Here is a 15,000-nt window from a genome sequence, read left to right on the forward strand (position 1 = left end):
GGGTCCTGTTCAGTCTGGAGGAGGTGAGCACGCGCCGTCTATTGGTCCGTCTGATGTAACGCGACACCTCGATATCTTCCAACGTCTCCTCCTGAGCTGATTACATGTAACCATGGTAACGGAGGATAGTCCAATCAGCGCTCGGCCTGAGATGTTTAACTTCTTTTCTTGACTTGAAAACTGAAGAAAAACAGTTTCTGTGATCGGGTCGTGCGATCATTCTGTCTGAGCTGCTTTCTGATTGGTCTGGGTTTTTTTTGGCCCCGCCCCCTCCTCTCCTCTCCTCTAGGTGAGTTACTACTTCCCTCTGAAGACGCTGTGGCGCTCATTCTTCGCCGCGCTGGTCGCCGCCTTCACTCTGCGCTCCATCAACCCGTTTGGAAACAGCCGCCTGGTGCTGTTCTACGTGGAGTTCCACGCGCCCTGGCACCTGGTGGAGCTGGCCCCCTTCGTCCTGCTGGGGATCTTCGGCGGCCTGTGGGGGGCGCTGTTCATCAGGGCCAACATCGCCTGGTGCAGGAGACGTGCGTGTTGAAGCCGCTCTGACATTTGGTTTATTTTTACCTTTTGTTTTTTTTTTAAAACGTGCTCCCGTGTCTCGGACAGGTAAGACCACTCGTCTGGGTCACTACCCGGTCATCGAGGTGCTCGTGGTCGCAGCTCTGACCGCCGTGGTCGCCTACCCGAACAGCTACACCAGGATGAGCGGAGCCGAGCTCATCTCCGAGCTCTTCAACGACTGCTCGCTGCTCGACTCGTCGCAGCTCTGCGGCTACAAGCAGGTGTGTGTGTGCATGCGTGTGCGTGTGTGTGTGTGTGTGTGTGTGTGTGTGTGTTTGTTTGTGTGTGTGTGTGATTCATCCAGTTGACGAGTGTTTCACGATGTTCTTTTTCTCCTTTAATCCATTTTTATTGCTTTTTTTCTCTTCTCTCTCTTTTGTTCTCCCGTCGTTTGAAACTTCACGCTCGTTCTCTCCAGCCGACGAACACATCGGAAACAGTCGGGGGAAACAGCCTGGCCGACCGGCCAGCGGGGGCGGGGCTTTACACGGCTCTGTGGCAGCTCGCTCTGGCTTTAGTCTTCAAGATGATGATCACCGTGATCACCTTCGGCATGAAGGTTCGTCCGAACGCGAAGACGAAGGCGAGCTGTGTGTGAAGTCTCAGCACTCTAAGACGATTATTATATATATTTTTTTCTTCCTCCAGGTTCCCTCGGGTCTCTTCATCCCCAGCATGGCGGTCGGAGCGATCGCCGGCAGGCTGCTGGGCGTCGGCATGGAGCAGCTGGCCTACTACAACCACGACTCGTTCATCTTCAAAGGGTGGTGCTCGCCGGGACAGGACTGCATCACTCCGGGGCTCTACGCCATGGTGGGAGCCGCCGCGTGTTTAGGTGAGAACCTGAATCTCTCCGTGTGTGAGGGTCGATCCCACGGATCACGTGGCGGTCCGACCCTCACCTGAACGCACTTCCTGGATATGGTTGATTAAAAAAAAAAAGATGTCGCTCGTTTAATCACGACTTGTCAAAAATGGAGCACGTAGGGCGACTTCGACCCGAAGTCGGCAATCGAACGAACGAGCGAGCACGCCGGGGTGTCTCCCGCTCTTCTGTCCAAAACGTCTCATAACACGGAGCACTAATGTATCGGCACCAGTGGCCTAGCGGTTAATTCGAGCACTCCGTGTACAGAGACTTAGGTCCTCAAGGAGCGGGCGACCCGGGTTTGAATTTGACCCTTGACCCTTGACCCCTCCTCCTCCATCAGGAGACAGCTCTGTGCCATGTGTAGAATTTGCACTGCAGTACCTATTTTCAACACTAGGTGTCAGAGTTACGTGCTGCTCCTTTAATTTAGCTCATTTCCATGGACTTGTTTTTTTTTACTCGTTTGGAAGAAACATTTTCCCAAACATGACGACAAACAACTGACAGGAACTTGTTGATGAATCCGTGTTTTCCAGGAAAACAATAAATCAGAAATATTTATTCTTCAATAAATCTTTCTTCTTCTGTTTTATGTTTTTTGTAGCTCATTCATCTTTTTCCTGGCAGTGATGGATTCTCCTCTCGCTCTGTCTCATTGGAAACAAATGTTCAAATTCATATCGGGTCCTTTGTCAAGACTCGGCACTCCGACGCAGTTTTCCCACGTATACCGTGTGGTATGAAGACGAGAACACGCCGTTTCCTTTTTCACCTCGTTCGACCTTTTAAGTTCAGTCGTCGACGTGTGAGTAGAGACAGGAAGTGATCAGATGGACGCTTCGTTCTCGCCACGAGGAGAAGTTTTCTGTCCATTTAGAAGTGGAACCATCAGTCTTAACTCAGTACGTGTTGAAGCACATTATGTTCCTCCGACTCGCAGCCGGGCGAAACCTCAGCTTAATTCTTCTTCATGCTTTTCTGAATCACGCGCGGCGATTTTTTTTCTTGAAAAGAAGTCACCCACAGGCTGTTTTGTGGCCCTTCTGTTACTTTAGCTTTTTGGGGGAGAGAGAGAGAGAGAGAGAGAGAGCGCCACAGGACGGATCCAAACACAGGTCGTTTTGTGTCGCGTGTTTTCTTTCTCCTTTGTTGAATTTATTAGTTAGCGGTTAGCTGCTAACGGTTAGCTGCTATCGCGTGATGCTAATATGTAGCGGCTATCGGCATCCGGCTTAGACGCCGCCTACCAAATAGGGCACGGGTCGCTGTGGAAACACGAACGGGATCAGGCCGTACGGACCGCTGTGTGGAAACGCGTCAGTCTGTTAGCATGAGCTACAGCTCCATCTAGTGGCCGAGGGCTGTATTACAGCTTAGACGCAACATGAAGCGATGTCGTGGGACGACACTCATCAGAGTATAAATAATGACTTTAACCGACTGCTGATTTAAGGCCGAGGTTTGTCTGGATCAGAATCGGCCTTTGTTGCGCAATCTGGACTTGGAGGTCTCCTTCTCTCTAAACAATACAACGCTCGCCATGAGGGAACAATTTTCCGAGCGGGTAATCATCTCCATTGTGGCTTCTCCTTCTCCTCCTCCTTCTTTTCTTTTTTTTTTTTTTTTTTTAAATAGAAATATTTCTTTCATTCCTGTGCGAACGTAAAAACCCCACGCTCACCACTGAAGTCCTGAGCGTCTCGTTGACTTGTGCTGGTCGTCAAAAAGGAACGGCGTGATTTACAAACGGAGACGGAGCAGAAAATAAAGAGCTCAAACTCGAGACATAAAGAAATGTCAACACTGGGTTCGTGCGGTCGCGAAACTCCAAACGGGAACAATTTGAACCCGGGTGGTAGACCTTGATCGCCCTGGAAGCTCGCGCTCTCTCTCTCTCTCTCTCTCTCATCAGCTCTTCCTCTCCTGTCGTCCTGCAGGCGGAGTGACTCGCATGACCGTGTCGCTGGTCGTCATCATGTTCGAGCTGACCGGCGGTCTCGAGTACATCGTCCCCCTCATGGCGGCGACCATGACCAGCAAATGGGTGGCGGACGCGTTGGGCAGAGAGGGGATCTACGAGGTGAGCTGTCCGGGCGTGTGCGTGCGTGTGCGTGCGTGCTGGTCATGAGTGGTCGAGCTTCACACGTTTTTTAATCTTCTCCTCTCAGGCTCACATCCGGCTCAACGGATACCCGTTCCTGGAGCCCAAAGAGGAGTTTGAGCACAGCAGCCAGGCGGCGGACGTGATGAGGCCCAGGAGGTCGGACCCGGCGCTGGCCGTGCTCACGCAGGAGGGGATGACGGTGGGGGAGGTGGAGGTACGGAGGAATGCAGGAAAACAAACAGAAAATATGGGAAGCACATGTGGAAAGAGGAAAAACCTAAAGTGTCAAAAAAAAAAAAGAAAGAAGAGAATTCAGATGTTGTTTTATTGGATAATTATTCTGTTTTTTTTGTTTTTCTTCTCTTTGTTCTCCAGGCGTTGGTGGAAAGCACTCACTACAGCGGCTTCCCTGTCGTCGTGTCCAAAGAGTCCCAGAGGCTCGTGGGATTTGTCCTCAGAAGAGACCTGCTCATATCCATCGGTGAGAACAAAATATCTTCACGCCGCCGCCGCCAAACGCTACAGGCGCGCAAACACGCGTCAAGCTGAACAGATTAGATCCGACTCCGACAGGAAGTTAGAAAAAGTCTGATTTCAATTTCAAAATAAAAAACAGAGGTTTGCACGTTGTTCTCTTTTTATTCACTGTGGGATCTTGTAAGTTCTCGCGTGATCTCGTAAGTTCCCGTGTGATCTTGTAAGTCCTCACGTGATCTCGTAAGTTCTCATGTGATCTTGTAAGTTCTCAGGTGATCTCGTAAGTTCTCAGGTGATCTCGTAAGTTCTCACGTGATCTTGTAAGTTCTCAGGTGATCTCATAAGTTCTCACGTGATCTTGTAAGTTCTCACGTGATCTCGTAAGTTCTCAGGTGATCTCGTAAGTTCTCAGGTGATCTCGTAAGTTCTCACATGATCTCGTAAGTTCTCACATGATCTCGTAAGTTCTCACGTGATCTCGTACGTTCTCACGCGATCTTGTAAGTTCTCGCGTGATCTTGCTGCGGGTTGGACGATATAAAACTGGTAGAAGACGCCTTTTTATTTCTTTGACCCCATTGTTTGTTTTTGTTTGTTTTTTCAGACAACGCCCGGAAGCGTCAGGAAGGCATCGTCAGCCCCTCTCAGCTTCTCTTCACTGAGCACGCTCCGCCGCAGCCCGCCGACTGCCCGCCGCCGCTCCGACTCCGGAGCATCGTGGACCTCAGCCCCTTCACCGTCACCGACCACACGCCCATGGACATCACGGTGGACATTTTCCGAAAGCTGGGGCTGCGCCAGTGTCTGGTCACACATAACGGGTAAGAACCAGGAAGGTGAGATTAGAGTGAGGACGCTCCCACGCCGGGAGACGTTACAGTGACGGATCTTTGGGAAGCTTGTGTAGGGACCGGAGGAGTGACGGGGGCGGCTCAGGTCAGATGATTTATGAAAGGAAGAGAGGGGGAGTCGCTCCTCCGCCTGAGACTGTGAACAACCTGCTATCTGTAACCTTTCAGCTGCGGCGCCGCTCGCCCTCTCCTAACACACGAAGAAGAAGAAGAAAGCACCAGCTACTCGTTTATTTTTCCTGTTTGACGTCCAATCAAAGTCGTCTGATTTACAGGCTGTTTCGGAGCGCTGAGCAGAAGACGGGTTCTGAGTTGTTCTCGCTCGCCCTCTTTCTGTCAGCAGCTGTTAGAGGGAGCGAGGGAGGGAGGAAGTGAACAAAGACGAAGGAGTGACAGGAAGACGAGCCGAGTGTTAGTGTGGACATGGCTTTTGAAATCAGAAGGGAAGGAGTCACGCTCGGTCGACTCATTGTTCTGTTGCGACAAAGGTCGGACGATTTATTTCAATTTCCTCCAAGTGAAGTTTCATCTTGATTTAAGAATCAATTTCAAAACAAAACGATTCTGGACGACACCCAAAGATTCCCCGCGCTACAAAAAAATTTAACTCATGAAGTTTTTTTACGAAGAGCAGCGATGGGAAAAAAAAAAAAAAACAGGCAGGTCGTCGTGGATTTGAACCTTTTTATCGACTTTTTTTCCAAAACTTCGTCTGCTGTGATCCTTCCCCCGTGATGTGACGGCGAGGCAGAAACACGTTGAGCGGATACTCCCCGTGAGAGGGAACTTCATCCCTCTGTTTCACTTCTGCGAGCCGAGTTGTTTACATGGAAATCTGACAAGTTCAAACACGGGGCTCGCTGGGAGACGGGAGACGGGGGATCGTGTATATTTTCACGAGCGTACAGAAATAGAGTTACTGTACCAACACTGTCAAACACTGGCTCATGGTTACACACACACACACACACACACACACACACACACACACACCTCATTGTACTTTAGTAATCCAAGTTGTACTGACCAATCAGTGATGAGAAGGCTTTGGTGGATGCAGGAATCATCCATCGGGCGGTAATCTGACAAAAACCGACTTTTATTTCAACTGTGGTTTTTTTTTATTATTGATTTTTCATCAGTTATAAACAACACACATAACACACAACACATTGCACAAAGTACACACATCAGTGTGGCCACAGCAGAAAACAGGCCTCCAAGATGAGGTGAGTTCAAGCTCCATCCACGACAAAACAGGAAACCGTTGCAAAAAAAGACTACTACAAAATAAAGGCACAAGAGAAAGAGAAAAAATATATAAATAAAAATATAATAATAAATAAATAAATTTAAAAAAAACATAAAAAGGAATAGAAAAGGGAAAAGCCAATACAAAAAATAAATAAATAGATTAACAAAAAAAACAACAACCCATAAAAAGGCGGCTACACAAGCGCCAGGCCATCCAGAGCGGGGGGGGGGGGGGGGGGCGGCGCCTCTCGGGTCAAACGTTCATCTGGAGGCCGTTCATTATTATTTTCATAGCGACACTCGGCAACCTGGTTTTTTTTTTTATACAGAAACTCAAACTCCTCGCAATGTGCTGACTCACTGCTCCGCCTGTAAATATTTGAGTTCTACCCACTTCCGCCCCTTAAAATCTCAAAACGGGCTCGAGTCTGCGTGAAGAACAAATAAAAACATCAGCTGCATCCGATTCATCCGAGCGTTTCCATCTTCTTGGAAAGGACTCATCGAGAGGTTCACGTCTCTCGCTCTGTCGTCCAACACGCTGACAGGCGTCAGACGGGGCCGCTCGTCCACGCGGAGTCGGAGCAGAGAGAGACTCACTCCTCGTCTGAGATCCCAGATTGACACAGCGACCTGGAAAAGACCTTGAGGTGGACTGAAACATTTCCTCGGGTCGTCTGGACCCGTGACAGATGTTGATTTCAGCCGTCTGACTTGCAACAAAGGAATTTTTCCCAGACTGTCTCTGAGTTGGTTTGTATCTTTTTTTAATCGTAGCTCAAACTCATCCGTCTGAAGTAACAAGAGCCGCCTTGTTATCAGAGCGTCTCTGTAACGTCTGACAGGAAACACTTAACCGTCCTCCAGCCTGGATCTTTGAGCTCTTGGATTGTTTGTTGTCCCATTCCTGACGGATCCGGCCCAAATCTGCCGACTCCGACGAGAATGAACGAAAGTGTTTTTGATCAACAACAGACGAATCCTGACGAACACATCTGGGACTCTGAGCGAGCCTTTTCTAGACGGACACGGCCTGTTTGAAATCTCCTTTGTTTTATGTTTTTAACGTTTTATGGATGTTATTCGTTATTTAACAAGAAATGTTTGAGAAGTTTCTCAGGACTTCGTCTTCTCCGAACCGGCTTCCTGCTTTCTCTGTATGGACTCAAAGTGCCAACAGATGGAAACGAGCACTGTTCATTAATGTTCACTGTCCATACCTAACAAATAAATACAACCATAAAATCAGGATTCAAGTGAATCTGATTGGACTGAAACAACTTGATGATTTACTTTGGTTCAAAATAAGTGAAATAAAGAGAAATGTGAGGGTTGGAGAAATGTCCCTGTAACGCCGTTTGACGTTATGATGGGGGGGGTCATGTGAAACCGTAACTCTCCTGATAGCTTTAAAAAAAAAAAAAGCTTTGTTAAAATAACCCTAAAAAACAAACAGGGTTTAAGCTTCTACTTCACATCTTGTTGTTGTTGATAAATGAGCCATCTGTGTCCGAGCTCATTTCTCGACTGTTTTCAGCTCTGCTTCTTAGAAATAATAAAAAAAAAAAACCCTCAGATGAGTTAGATGTCGTTCTTGCCGAGTGTCGTGAGTGTGAGCTGAAGTGTCGGATGTAATCAGCTTTAGTGCTCTTTTAGCTCTCGCTCTGTTTTTATGTTTCTTTCATCTCCCGCTGCGAGCCGGTTTCCCCCGGAGACCGGCGAGCGAGCGAGCGAGCGCCTCTGCTTTCTGTCACTGCCACGACTTTCCATGACGGAGCACTCAAAGCGTGACTCGAGGTTAATCCTGTTCATTGTTCTCTCTCTCTCTCTCTCTCTCTCTCTCTCTCTCTCTCTCTCTGTGTGTGTGTGTTCAGGAGGCTGCTGGGAATCATCACTAAGAAAGACATCTTGAAACACATGGCGCAGATCGCCAACAGAGACCCAGACTCCATCCTCTTCAACTGAACTCCTCCTCGGACCCCCCCCCCCCCCCCCCGTTCCCCCCCCCCCCCCCCCCCCCCCCGTAGACCGGGGCGGGGGGGGGGACAGAAGCCACCAGCTAGAGAGAAATGCACCTTTACCTCGTCAGCTTTAAGAAGGCCGCTCAGAGAAAGCCAAGTAAGTCCAGCACCATTTTGCACAGGCGGTGAAAGAACAATGGATCTTTCTTTTTCTTAATTATTTTTTTTTTTTTTTATAAAATGGGGGGCGGCATTTTTTTTTTTTTTTTTTTTTGGCTTTCTGAAAGAAAAGCAATCTCAGAAACAATGACTCATCCTTACTGACGCTGCTGGCCTCCATTTCAACTCGGATCCAGAATGATGTAGGCCAGATCCTTCATGAGAAATACGTGGATCCTTCTCACAACTGCTCCTTCCTGGCTTTTTCCACTCTCTCTCTCTCTCTCTCTCTCTCTCTTTCTTGTACAAAGAAAAAGGAGAAATCTCCAACCCTAAAAAGCAAAAAAAAAAAAAATAATCCTCCCCTGCTTTTCTTGTAAAGAGAAAAAAACATTTTAGGAAGAGTTTGGAGAAGATAATCCTGTGTCATAGACACCGACAAGAGAAGAGGAGGAGAAATAATGACACCAGGTAAGATAAAGAGATGTTTTAGAGGAGAGGAGAGGGGGGGGGGGGGGGGCTCCTTGCCTGCCCGCCCTCCGGCCTTCCCAGCGAGCCCAGACAGAGCACTTAGAGTCGGGCTGATGGATGCTCGGCCGCCCTCTCCTCCTCCCTCTCCTCTCCTGTGAGAGCTGTCCCGCTGCCTCGGGGTTGAAGGGTACAGGAGTGTGAGAAGAGGCTCACAAACACACACTTCACACTCCATAAAGACTCCACGACAGCCTGGGAAATGTTGTCGTCTACTTTACTTCTTTTTTTTTTTTTTTGTTCATATCGTAACACAGCGCAAGACGCCAGCCTGGGAACTATGCAGTATTTGTCTCGCCTGTCTCTTGATGGGCGACCACTCGGTTATATTCTCATCCACGTGTCAGTGCTGTAATAACCATGTCATGCCTTATGAAAAGATGTTTCAGGGCTGAACAAACAACAACAATCGTGACCTATAAGTTAAATGATGTAAATGTAAAAATTGTTTGTCCCACTAAATTATTTCACAGACTTCAGCGTGTGTTTGTGTGTCTGTTATTTATTTTTGTTTGGGAACTTCATCCGAGGTGGGGGAAAAAAAACAAAAACATTTAGAACATTTTAAGCTAACGGAAGACCGTTTCCGTTAGCTTAAAATGTTAGCGCTAACAAATCCAGGCTGCGTTTGAGCAGATGAGATCTCAGGAGGCACGTCTGATTCTGGATTCAAATTTAGTTTAAAATAATCTACTTAGTTTCCTCTTTCAATCAATCACAGAAGATTTATTTTTAAAAAAAGAACGAGAGCATAAAACGGACAACGAGTCACTTATAAAGGGAGAATGTGCGACTTGTTGATCCAGTAGGTGTCGCCCTTGAGCTCCAGCATGAAACCAAAAACAAACTGCTGTTTGGCCACGCCTCCGCTAAGAAGAACGCACCGTCATTGAGCGAAAGCTGCGGCCAAAAATGTTCGTTTGCTCGAGCTGCAATCACCCTTGTCCTGCATTGTTGCGTTAGCATGCTAGTGTTAGCGCAGCTTAGTTAGCTCGTAGCTTCGTGTTGAAGACGGAATGATTGTGATCTAAAAACCGTCACGTGATCTGAATAATCAGTGGGGATGTTCTTCTTCTTGTCTCTACTCCTCGACTGAATGTAAACATGTAAACGCAGCGCTAACAACAACACAGTCTGCAGGACTCGAGCTTCTCACTCAATACAGACAGTCAGGAAAGGGGAGACTTTGAATTGATGGAAAAAGTTGCAGGTTCTTCCTTTTTAATGGAAATGTCAATGATCAGTGTCAGCGAACTCACAGATGGTCACAGGAAACGTTGCCAGATCCTGATGTCTCAGATGTTATTCAACATTCCCCGTTTCCCGCTGATCCTCGCGCACCAGCTGAGTATTATTTTTCAAGTCTATTTTTAACACTTTGAAAGTTGAGCCGGGTCAGCCTCCTGAACACGTCCACCGGGGGGAGGCTGTCAAAATCCTGAGACTCAGAAAGTCCAGGCTTTTAGGTTTTTTCTCGTCTCTGTGCGCCTCGTTTATCCGCCCAATGTGTTGACTTTTCGCCAAACCATCTCACCTTGGAGGCGGCGTTTTGTGCTGCCAGCAAAAAAACCCCCCCCCAAAAAACGCTCCAGTTGTAAAGCGTACATTTGAGAACAGAGGGAGAGACTTTATTTACGGACAAACGTGGTGAGCTTAGACTCGAAAGTTTCTCTCCCGGCAAAAGTACTAAATCCATCCATCCATCTTCCTCTACTTATCCGGGAGTTTTCTCCGAGTCGACGGAATATAAAACTCCCTCCAGCGACCTCTGACCCCCGGGGTCTCATCACACCTGGACGCACCCTTAAGACCTCCAACAGTGCTCTTTGGATTTCCTTTGTATTTATTGTTGTTTTGATGTGACTGATAGAAAGATAGATAGATAGATAGATAGATAGATAGATAGATAGATAGATACTTTTTTGATCCCGAGGGAAATTCAAATTTATTTATTTTTTTTTAATTTATTTTTTATTTTTTATTTTTTTTTTTGCACAACAATCGAACTTTATTTGTTTAGCGGCAATTTATATAAAAAAAAAATTATTATTATCAGCTGGAGTTCACCAGCAGGGGGCACCAAACAGCTCCCGAGGAAAAGTGTCTGTTTGGTTCTCTGTTGCGAGCACAACAAATGAACATTTGCTGATTTATTGTTGCGGTCTGCTCCTCAGCACGATAATCGAGAACATCAAGGCGAATTAAATCTCCAATTTGATCCGATTTGACAGCATCAGAACGCTTTCTCAGTTGTGTCCTGCTCGACTCATTTGTAACCGAGTCCAAGCCAGCGTTTTGTCATGTCTCTATTTTTTAGACATCTGTTTCCTGTTTGCGTGTGCTGCGAGACAAACCCACTGAACCAATTGGTCCCGGGCCTTCATCTTGATTTGTTGTGTTTGGTGACTGCCAGAGGCCTAATGCTCTCAGAGATATGTTAATTGGTTTCAGCTAAGCGGCGTCACGATCTGAAGGAGTTGATCAAGTTTACGTCTTCATACAGGTAATAACTCAGCGGGGAAAGTTCTTTGATTATACGATGACAACGGGGTGACTTTTTGATCCGAACATAAAACCATTAATCAGTAATTATTTAATGGTCTTGTTTTCTACTCAACCGAAGACTCACTCAGGAGACGCACGCTTCCTTGAATGGTTTTTGTTTCCCATTAATTCACAAACGGGACGGATTAAATTATGGTTTAATGGCCCGTCGAGCCGCGTTCAGCCGTGTGCGTCCGTTAAAGGGGGCGAGCGCGGCGAGGGATGGATGTCTGCTCGTCTGGAGTGGAGAGTAAGAATCAGGGGCGATTCATGATCGTGTTGGTACCCAGGCTAAATCTCCCAGGAGGGGGGCGGGGCTTCCAACCAGCGTCATGAGCGCGATCAGGTGGGTTCCTCTTGGGGAAGTTTCCTCCAGTCGTTTTAAAACGTGCACATTTTGAGCCACCGCTTTGGTTTGAAGGGGTGGATTGGCGCCCCCTGCTGGCCAGGTGCACAAGCACTTGCCTGTTGATAATCGGCTCCTCTGGGTAGAAAATCCATTTGAATACTTCATGGAGTTCCCTCGATGTTTTGACGCTTCTTATTCGGCATCATCGGGTTTGAATCGGATTGCTGTCAATTTAGTGGACGTGTGATTTTAATTTTCTCTTTTTTCTTGTAAAAATCCAGGACAGATTAACCCTTTGAGTGTTCTTAAATAATAACTATAACCGAGTCATTTGAGGGGGGGGGGGGGGCGGGGGGGGTCAGAGAGGTTGGGACAAGTGAGCGTCGGACGAAAAACAAAAACAGAGTTAGACAAAGTCGACGCATCAGAAGCCGTGTGCAAAAGTAATCTACTGCTGGAATGGACTCGTAATCATTCCTTCATTGGGACCACTACGACAGACGACCTCTGAGTGTGTGTGTGTGTGTGTGTGTGTGTGTGTGTGTGTGTTTCAGAGCCTCTGGGTCCCCGACGTGTCATCTTGACTCACGGCGAGTCCGAGCTCGAGTCTGGCCACATAATCTCTGTGAGAAGACTTCAGGGGGGCAGAGAGCGAGAGAGGAAGTGTGTGTTGTTACGGTATGTGTGTGTGTGTGTCAGGGAAGTACATTTTTTTTCCGTGTGTGTGTTTGTGTGTGTGTGTAATTAGGGAATGTGAATCTATTGTGGCTTGTTAGTAATGACTCAGTGTATTCCTGAGCTCAGTTCACATGGAGCTCGTGTTACCGACCTGCTCGTGGCTTCTGCATTCTCACACCTCAGCGTACGGACCCACTTCTCTGTCCCGTGTTTTTATCTGACGTGTCCTCTGTGTGTGTCTGTGCTTTTTGTCTCTTAAATATGTCACCTTACCTCATTCGCCCCCCCCCCCCCCCCCCCCCCTCCTCGCTCGCACATTACAAAGCAGCGAAAACATTTCGATTCAGTAATGCGCCAATTCAAGGTGTCACCCAACACCCCATAGTGTCAAACCTCCTCTGTGTGTGTGTGTGTGTGTGTGTGTGTGTGTGTGTGTTCACGTGTGTGCAGAGAAAACATGCAAACAGGTAGCGTGTGTATGTGTGTGCGATTGTCTCGAGGGCTGGACAAGAGCGACCAAATATTTAGGGTCATGCACCGTCACAATGAAGCTGTGTGTGTGTGTGTGTGTGTGTGTGTGTGTGTGTGTGTGTGTGTGTGTGTGTGTGTGTGTGTGTGTGTGTGTGTGTGTGTGTGTGTGTGTGTGTGTGTGTGTGTGTGTGTGTGTGTGTGTGTGTGTGTGTGTGTGTGTGTGTGTGTGTGTGTGTGTGTGTGTGTGTGTTTGAAGGAATGCAATCCAATCCTCTGTGCAGTGTTGCGTCGCTGCCCTCGTGGCCTCACCTGAGGTTATAAGGTGGAGGTTCCCACAGCTTCAGTCACAGCTCTCCGTCTCTGCAGCTGCTCAAGTAACACCGACTAATCTCGCCGACCTTTCACCAACAAATATGTGAACAAAACTGAAGCCAACGAGACGCTTTAACGTATCTCTGTTGGTTTTCTTATCAGCCTCAGTCTAATCAAAAATGTATTTATATTTAAGGTGGATTTATGTCGCCTTTATTTACACATTTAAACCTTCAAATCATCAAACTTTGAGCTATGTTCGCCAAGAATTGGAAGAATCCTGATTTGTCTATGAAAACTGCATCTTTGACCCATTTCACCAACAACCAATCACGTTTAAGTACACAAGATAAGCGTTTAAAAAAACGTTCCATATTCAGGTAAACAAATTTAAATATAAATATAAATAATAAAACATTCAGGTTGTAAACAAACGCTTAGTTATTTTTTTGGCCACTAGGGGGGGCAGTTCTGCGAGCATTAAAAAAATCGCACTCATGTAAAAACCACCTTTTAAAAGTTTCAAATTTCACACAATAAATATATATATGTATATGGAGGACTATGTTTTAGTGTTTTAGTCAAGTGTGATTCAGACTACAGATCTGACTCTCGCTTGATTCGCATTCACAAAAATGTAAAACGTTTATTATGACGTTGTTTTGACGTCCGAATCTTCTGAAAATCAGTTTCGGTTTTCTAATTAGCAGCGACGCTCTGAACGAGGCCTCAAAAAGAGAAATTACCAATCTGTAGATCATTCCTCACTACAAGCCACCGTCCTTTCACGTCACACGTTATCATTAGATGTTGATAAGTGCAGTTTGAAGACTTGCTGACAGGTTCGGCCTTTTAAAGAACTCCCCTCTCTGGAGCTTTCTGCATTTTTAACGTGACTTTCAGTGACTCCATCTCTCCCTGAAGGCCCGCCCCTAACTGGTAATCAAATAGTTCTGACCCGTCTTGATCTGTGCGACGGGGGAAAGGCCTCTTGTTGTACCTAAAAACTCAACGTGCAACCCAAAAAAGCAAGTCTGAGACTCTATCAACAGATTTTAGCCGAAGCTCAACGATGCCACCAGAAAGTTCTGGTATATTTAATTTATTCCATTTTGCTTTCTTCCAAATAATGTTCCACGGAGTTTCTTTGGCCTTTTTGTTGGCCCGCTGATGGTAATAAATCAAATGAAACATCCGTTAAAGCAACAATCATTCCTCTGTTGTGGTGACTAAAAAAGGCAACGCTTGGTTTTTAAGAGGTCCAAAGGCGCTGAGGTTAAAAACTGCTGATCATACTCGGAGTTTAAGTAGGTGATAAGAGGGAAATCGAATCCAGAGGACGGGAATAAAACTTCTATTGGGCCAAGACACACTCTGGTTACAATCTAATTTGTATTCTCTTTGCTGGTCGTGTCCTTTTATTGGGTTGTTGGCAATCGAAGGCTTGGCTTGACCTTTCCATTGGTCCATCTCATATCACAGACCTCCCAAACGCACACGAAACCCCCCATGGCTGCAATCAGATTGGATTTCCTCCAGCACGCTGTCCCGCTGTTGGACAGCGTTGTAGTTTTTTCCCTCCGAGGTCTCTGGAAACTAGTTTGAGGTCATGAGTGGCACTCGGCCAATATTTCCCTTAACTGCAATATAATCCCATTTTTGGGCTTTTTTTTTTGGAGTTTCATGGAACACGTTTAAGACTGTTACACATTCAACTACGTCCAGCGGTCCACAGGAGCGTTCGTCGTACCCCCACGTGGATCCCCAACAACAAGCCAAAGCTCTATTAGCTTTAAAGTGAGGGGGCGAGGTGGAGTGAGGTCATACACGGATACACTTTTAAAGATTTTGGTAGAAAGTCAAGCTCAAGTTTCTCCACT

At 46.9% G+C, this 15,000-nt stretch overlaps 1 protein-coding gene across 1 annotated transcript in view; it reads left to right on the forward strand.

Moving 5' to 3' along the window:
* LOC306841633 (H(+)/Cl(-) exchange transporter 5-like) overlaps positions 1 to 9,243 on the forward strand; it is a 17,393-nt gene extending 8,150 nt beyond the window's left edge. Inside the window, exons 5-14 of the mRNA XM_079371580.1 lie at positions 3 to 23; positions 290 to 524; positions 607 to 782; positions 980 to 1,120; positions 1,210 to 1,396; positions 3,370 to 3,512; positions 3,601 to 3,750; positions 3,912 to 4,017; positions 4,618 to 4,834; positions 7,993 to 9,243. Coding sequence (XP_079227706.1) covers positions 3 to 23; positions 290 to 524; positions 607 to 782; positions 980 to 1,120; positions 1,210 to 1,396; positions 3,370 to 3,512; positions 3,601 to 3,750; positions 3,912 to 4,017; positions 4,618 to 4,834; positions 7,993 to 8,083 — 1,467 coding nt within the window. The 3' untranslated portion in view covers positions 8,084 to 9,243. The remainder of the gene's footprint in view (positions 1 to 2; positions 24 to 289; positions 525 to 606; positions 783 to 979; positions 1,121 to 1,209; positions 1,397 to 3,369; positions 3,513 to 3,600; positions 3,751 to 3,911; positions 4,018 to 4,617; positions 4,835 to 7,992) is intronic.
* The last annotated feature ends 5,757 nt before the right edge of the window (positions 9,244 to 15,000 follow it).

The sequence above is a fragment of the Symphodus melops genome, assembly GCF_947650265.1.
Source record: "Symphodus melops genome assembly, chromosome: 20".
Taxonomy (NCBI): domain Eukaryota; kingdom Metazoa; phylum Chordata; class Actinopteri; order Labriformes; family Labridae; genus Symphodus; species Symphodus melops.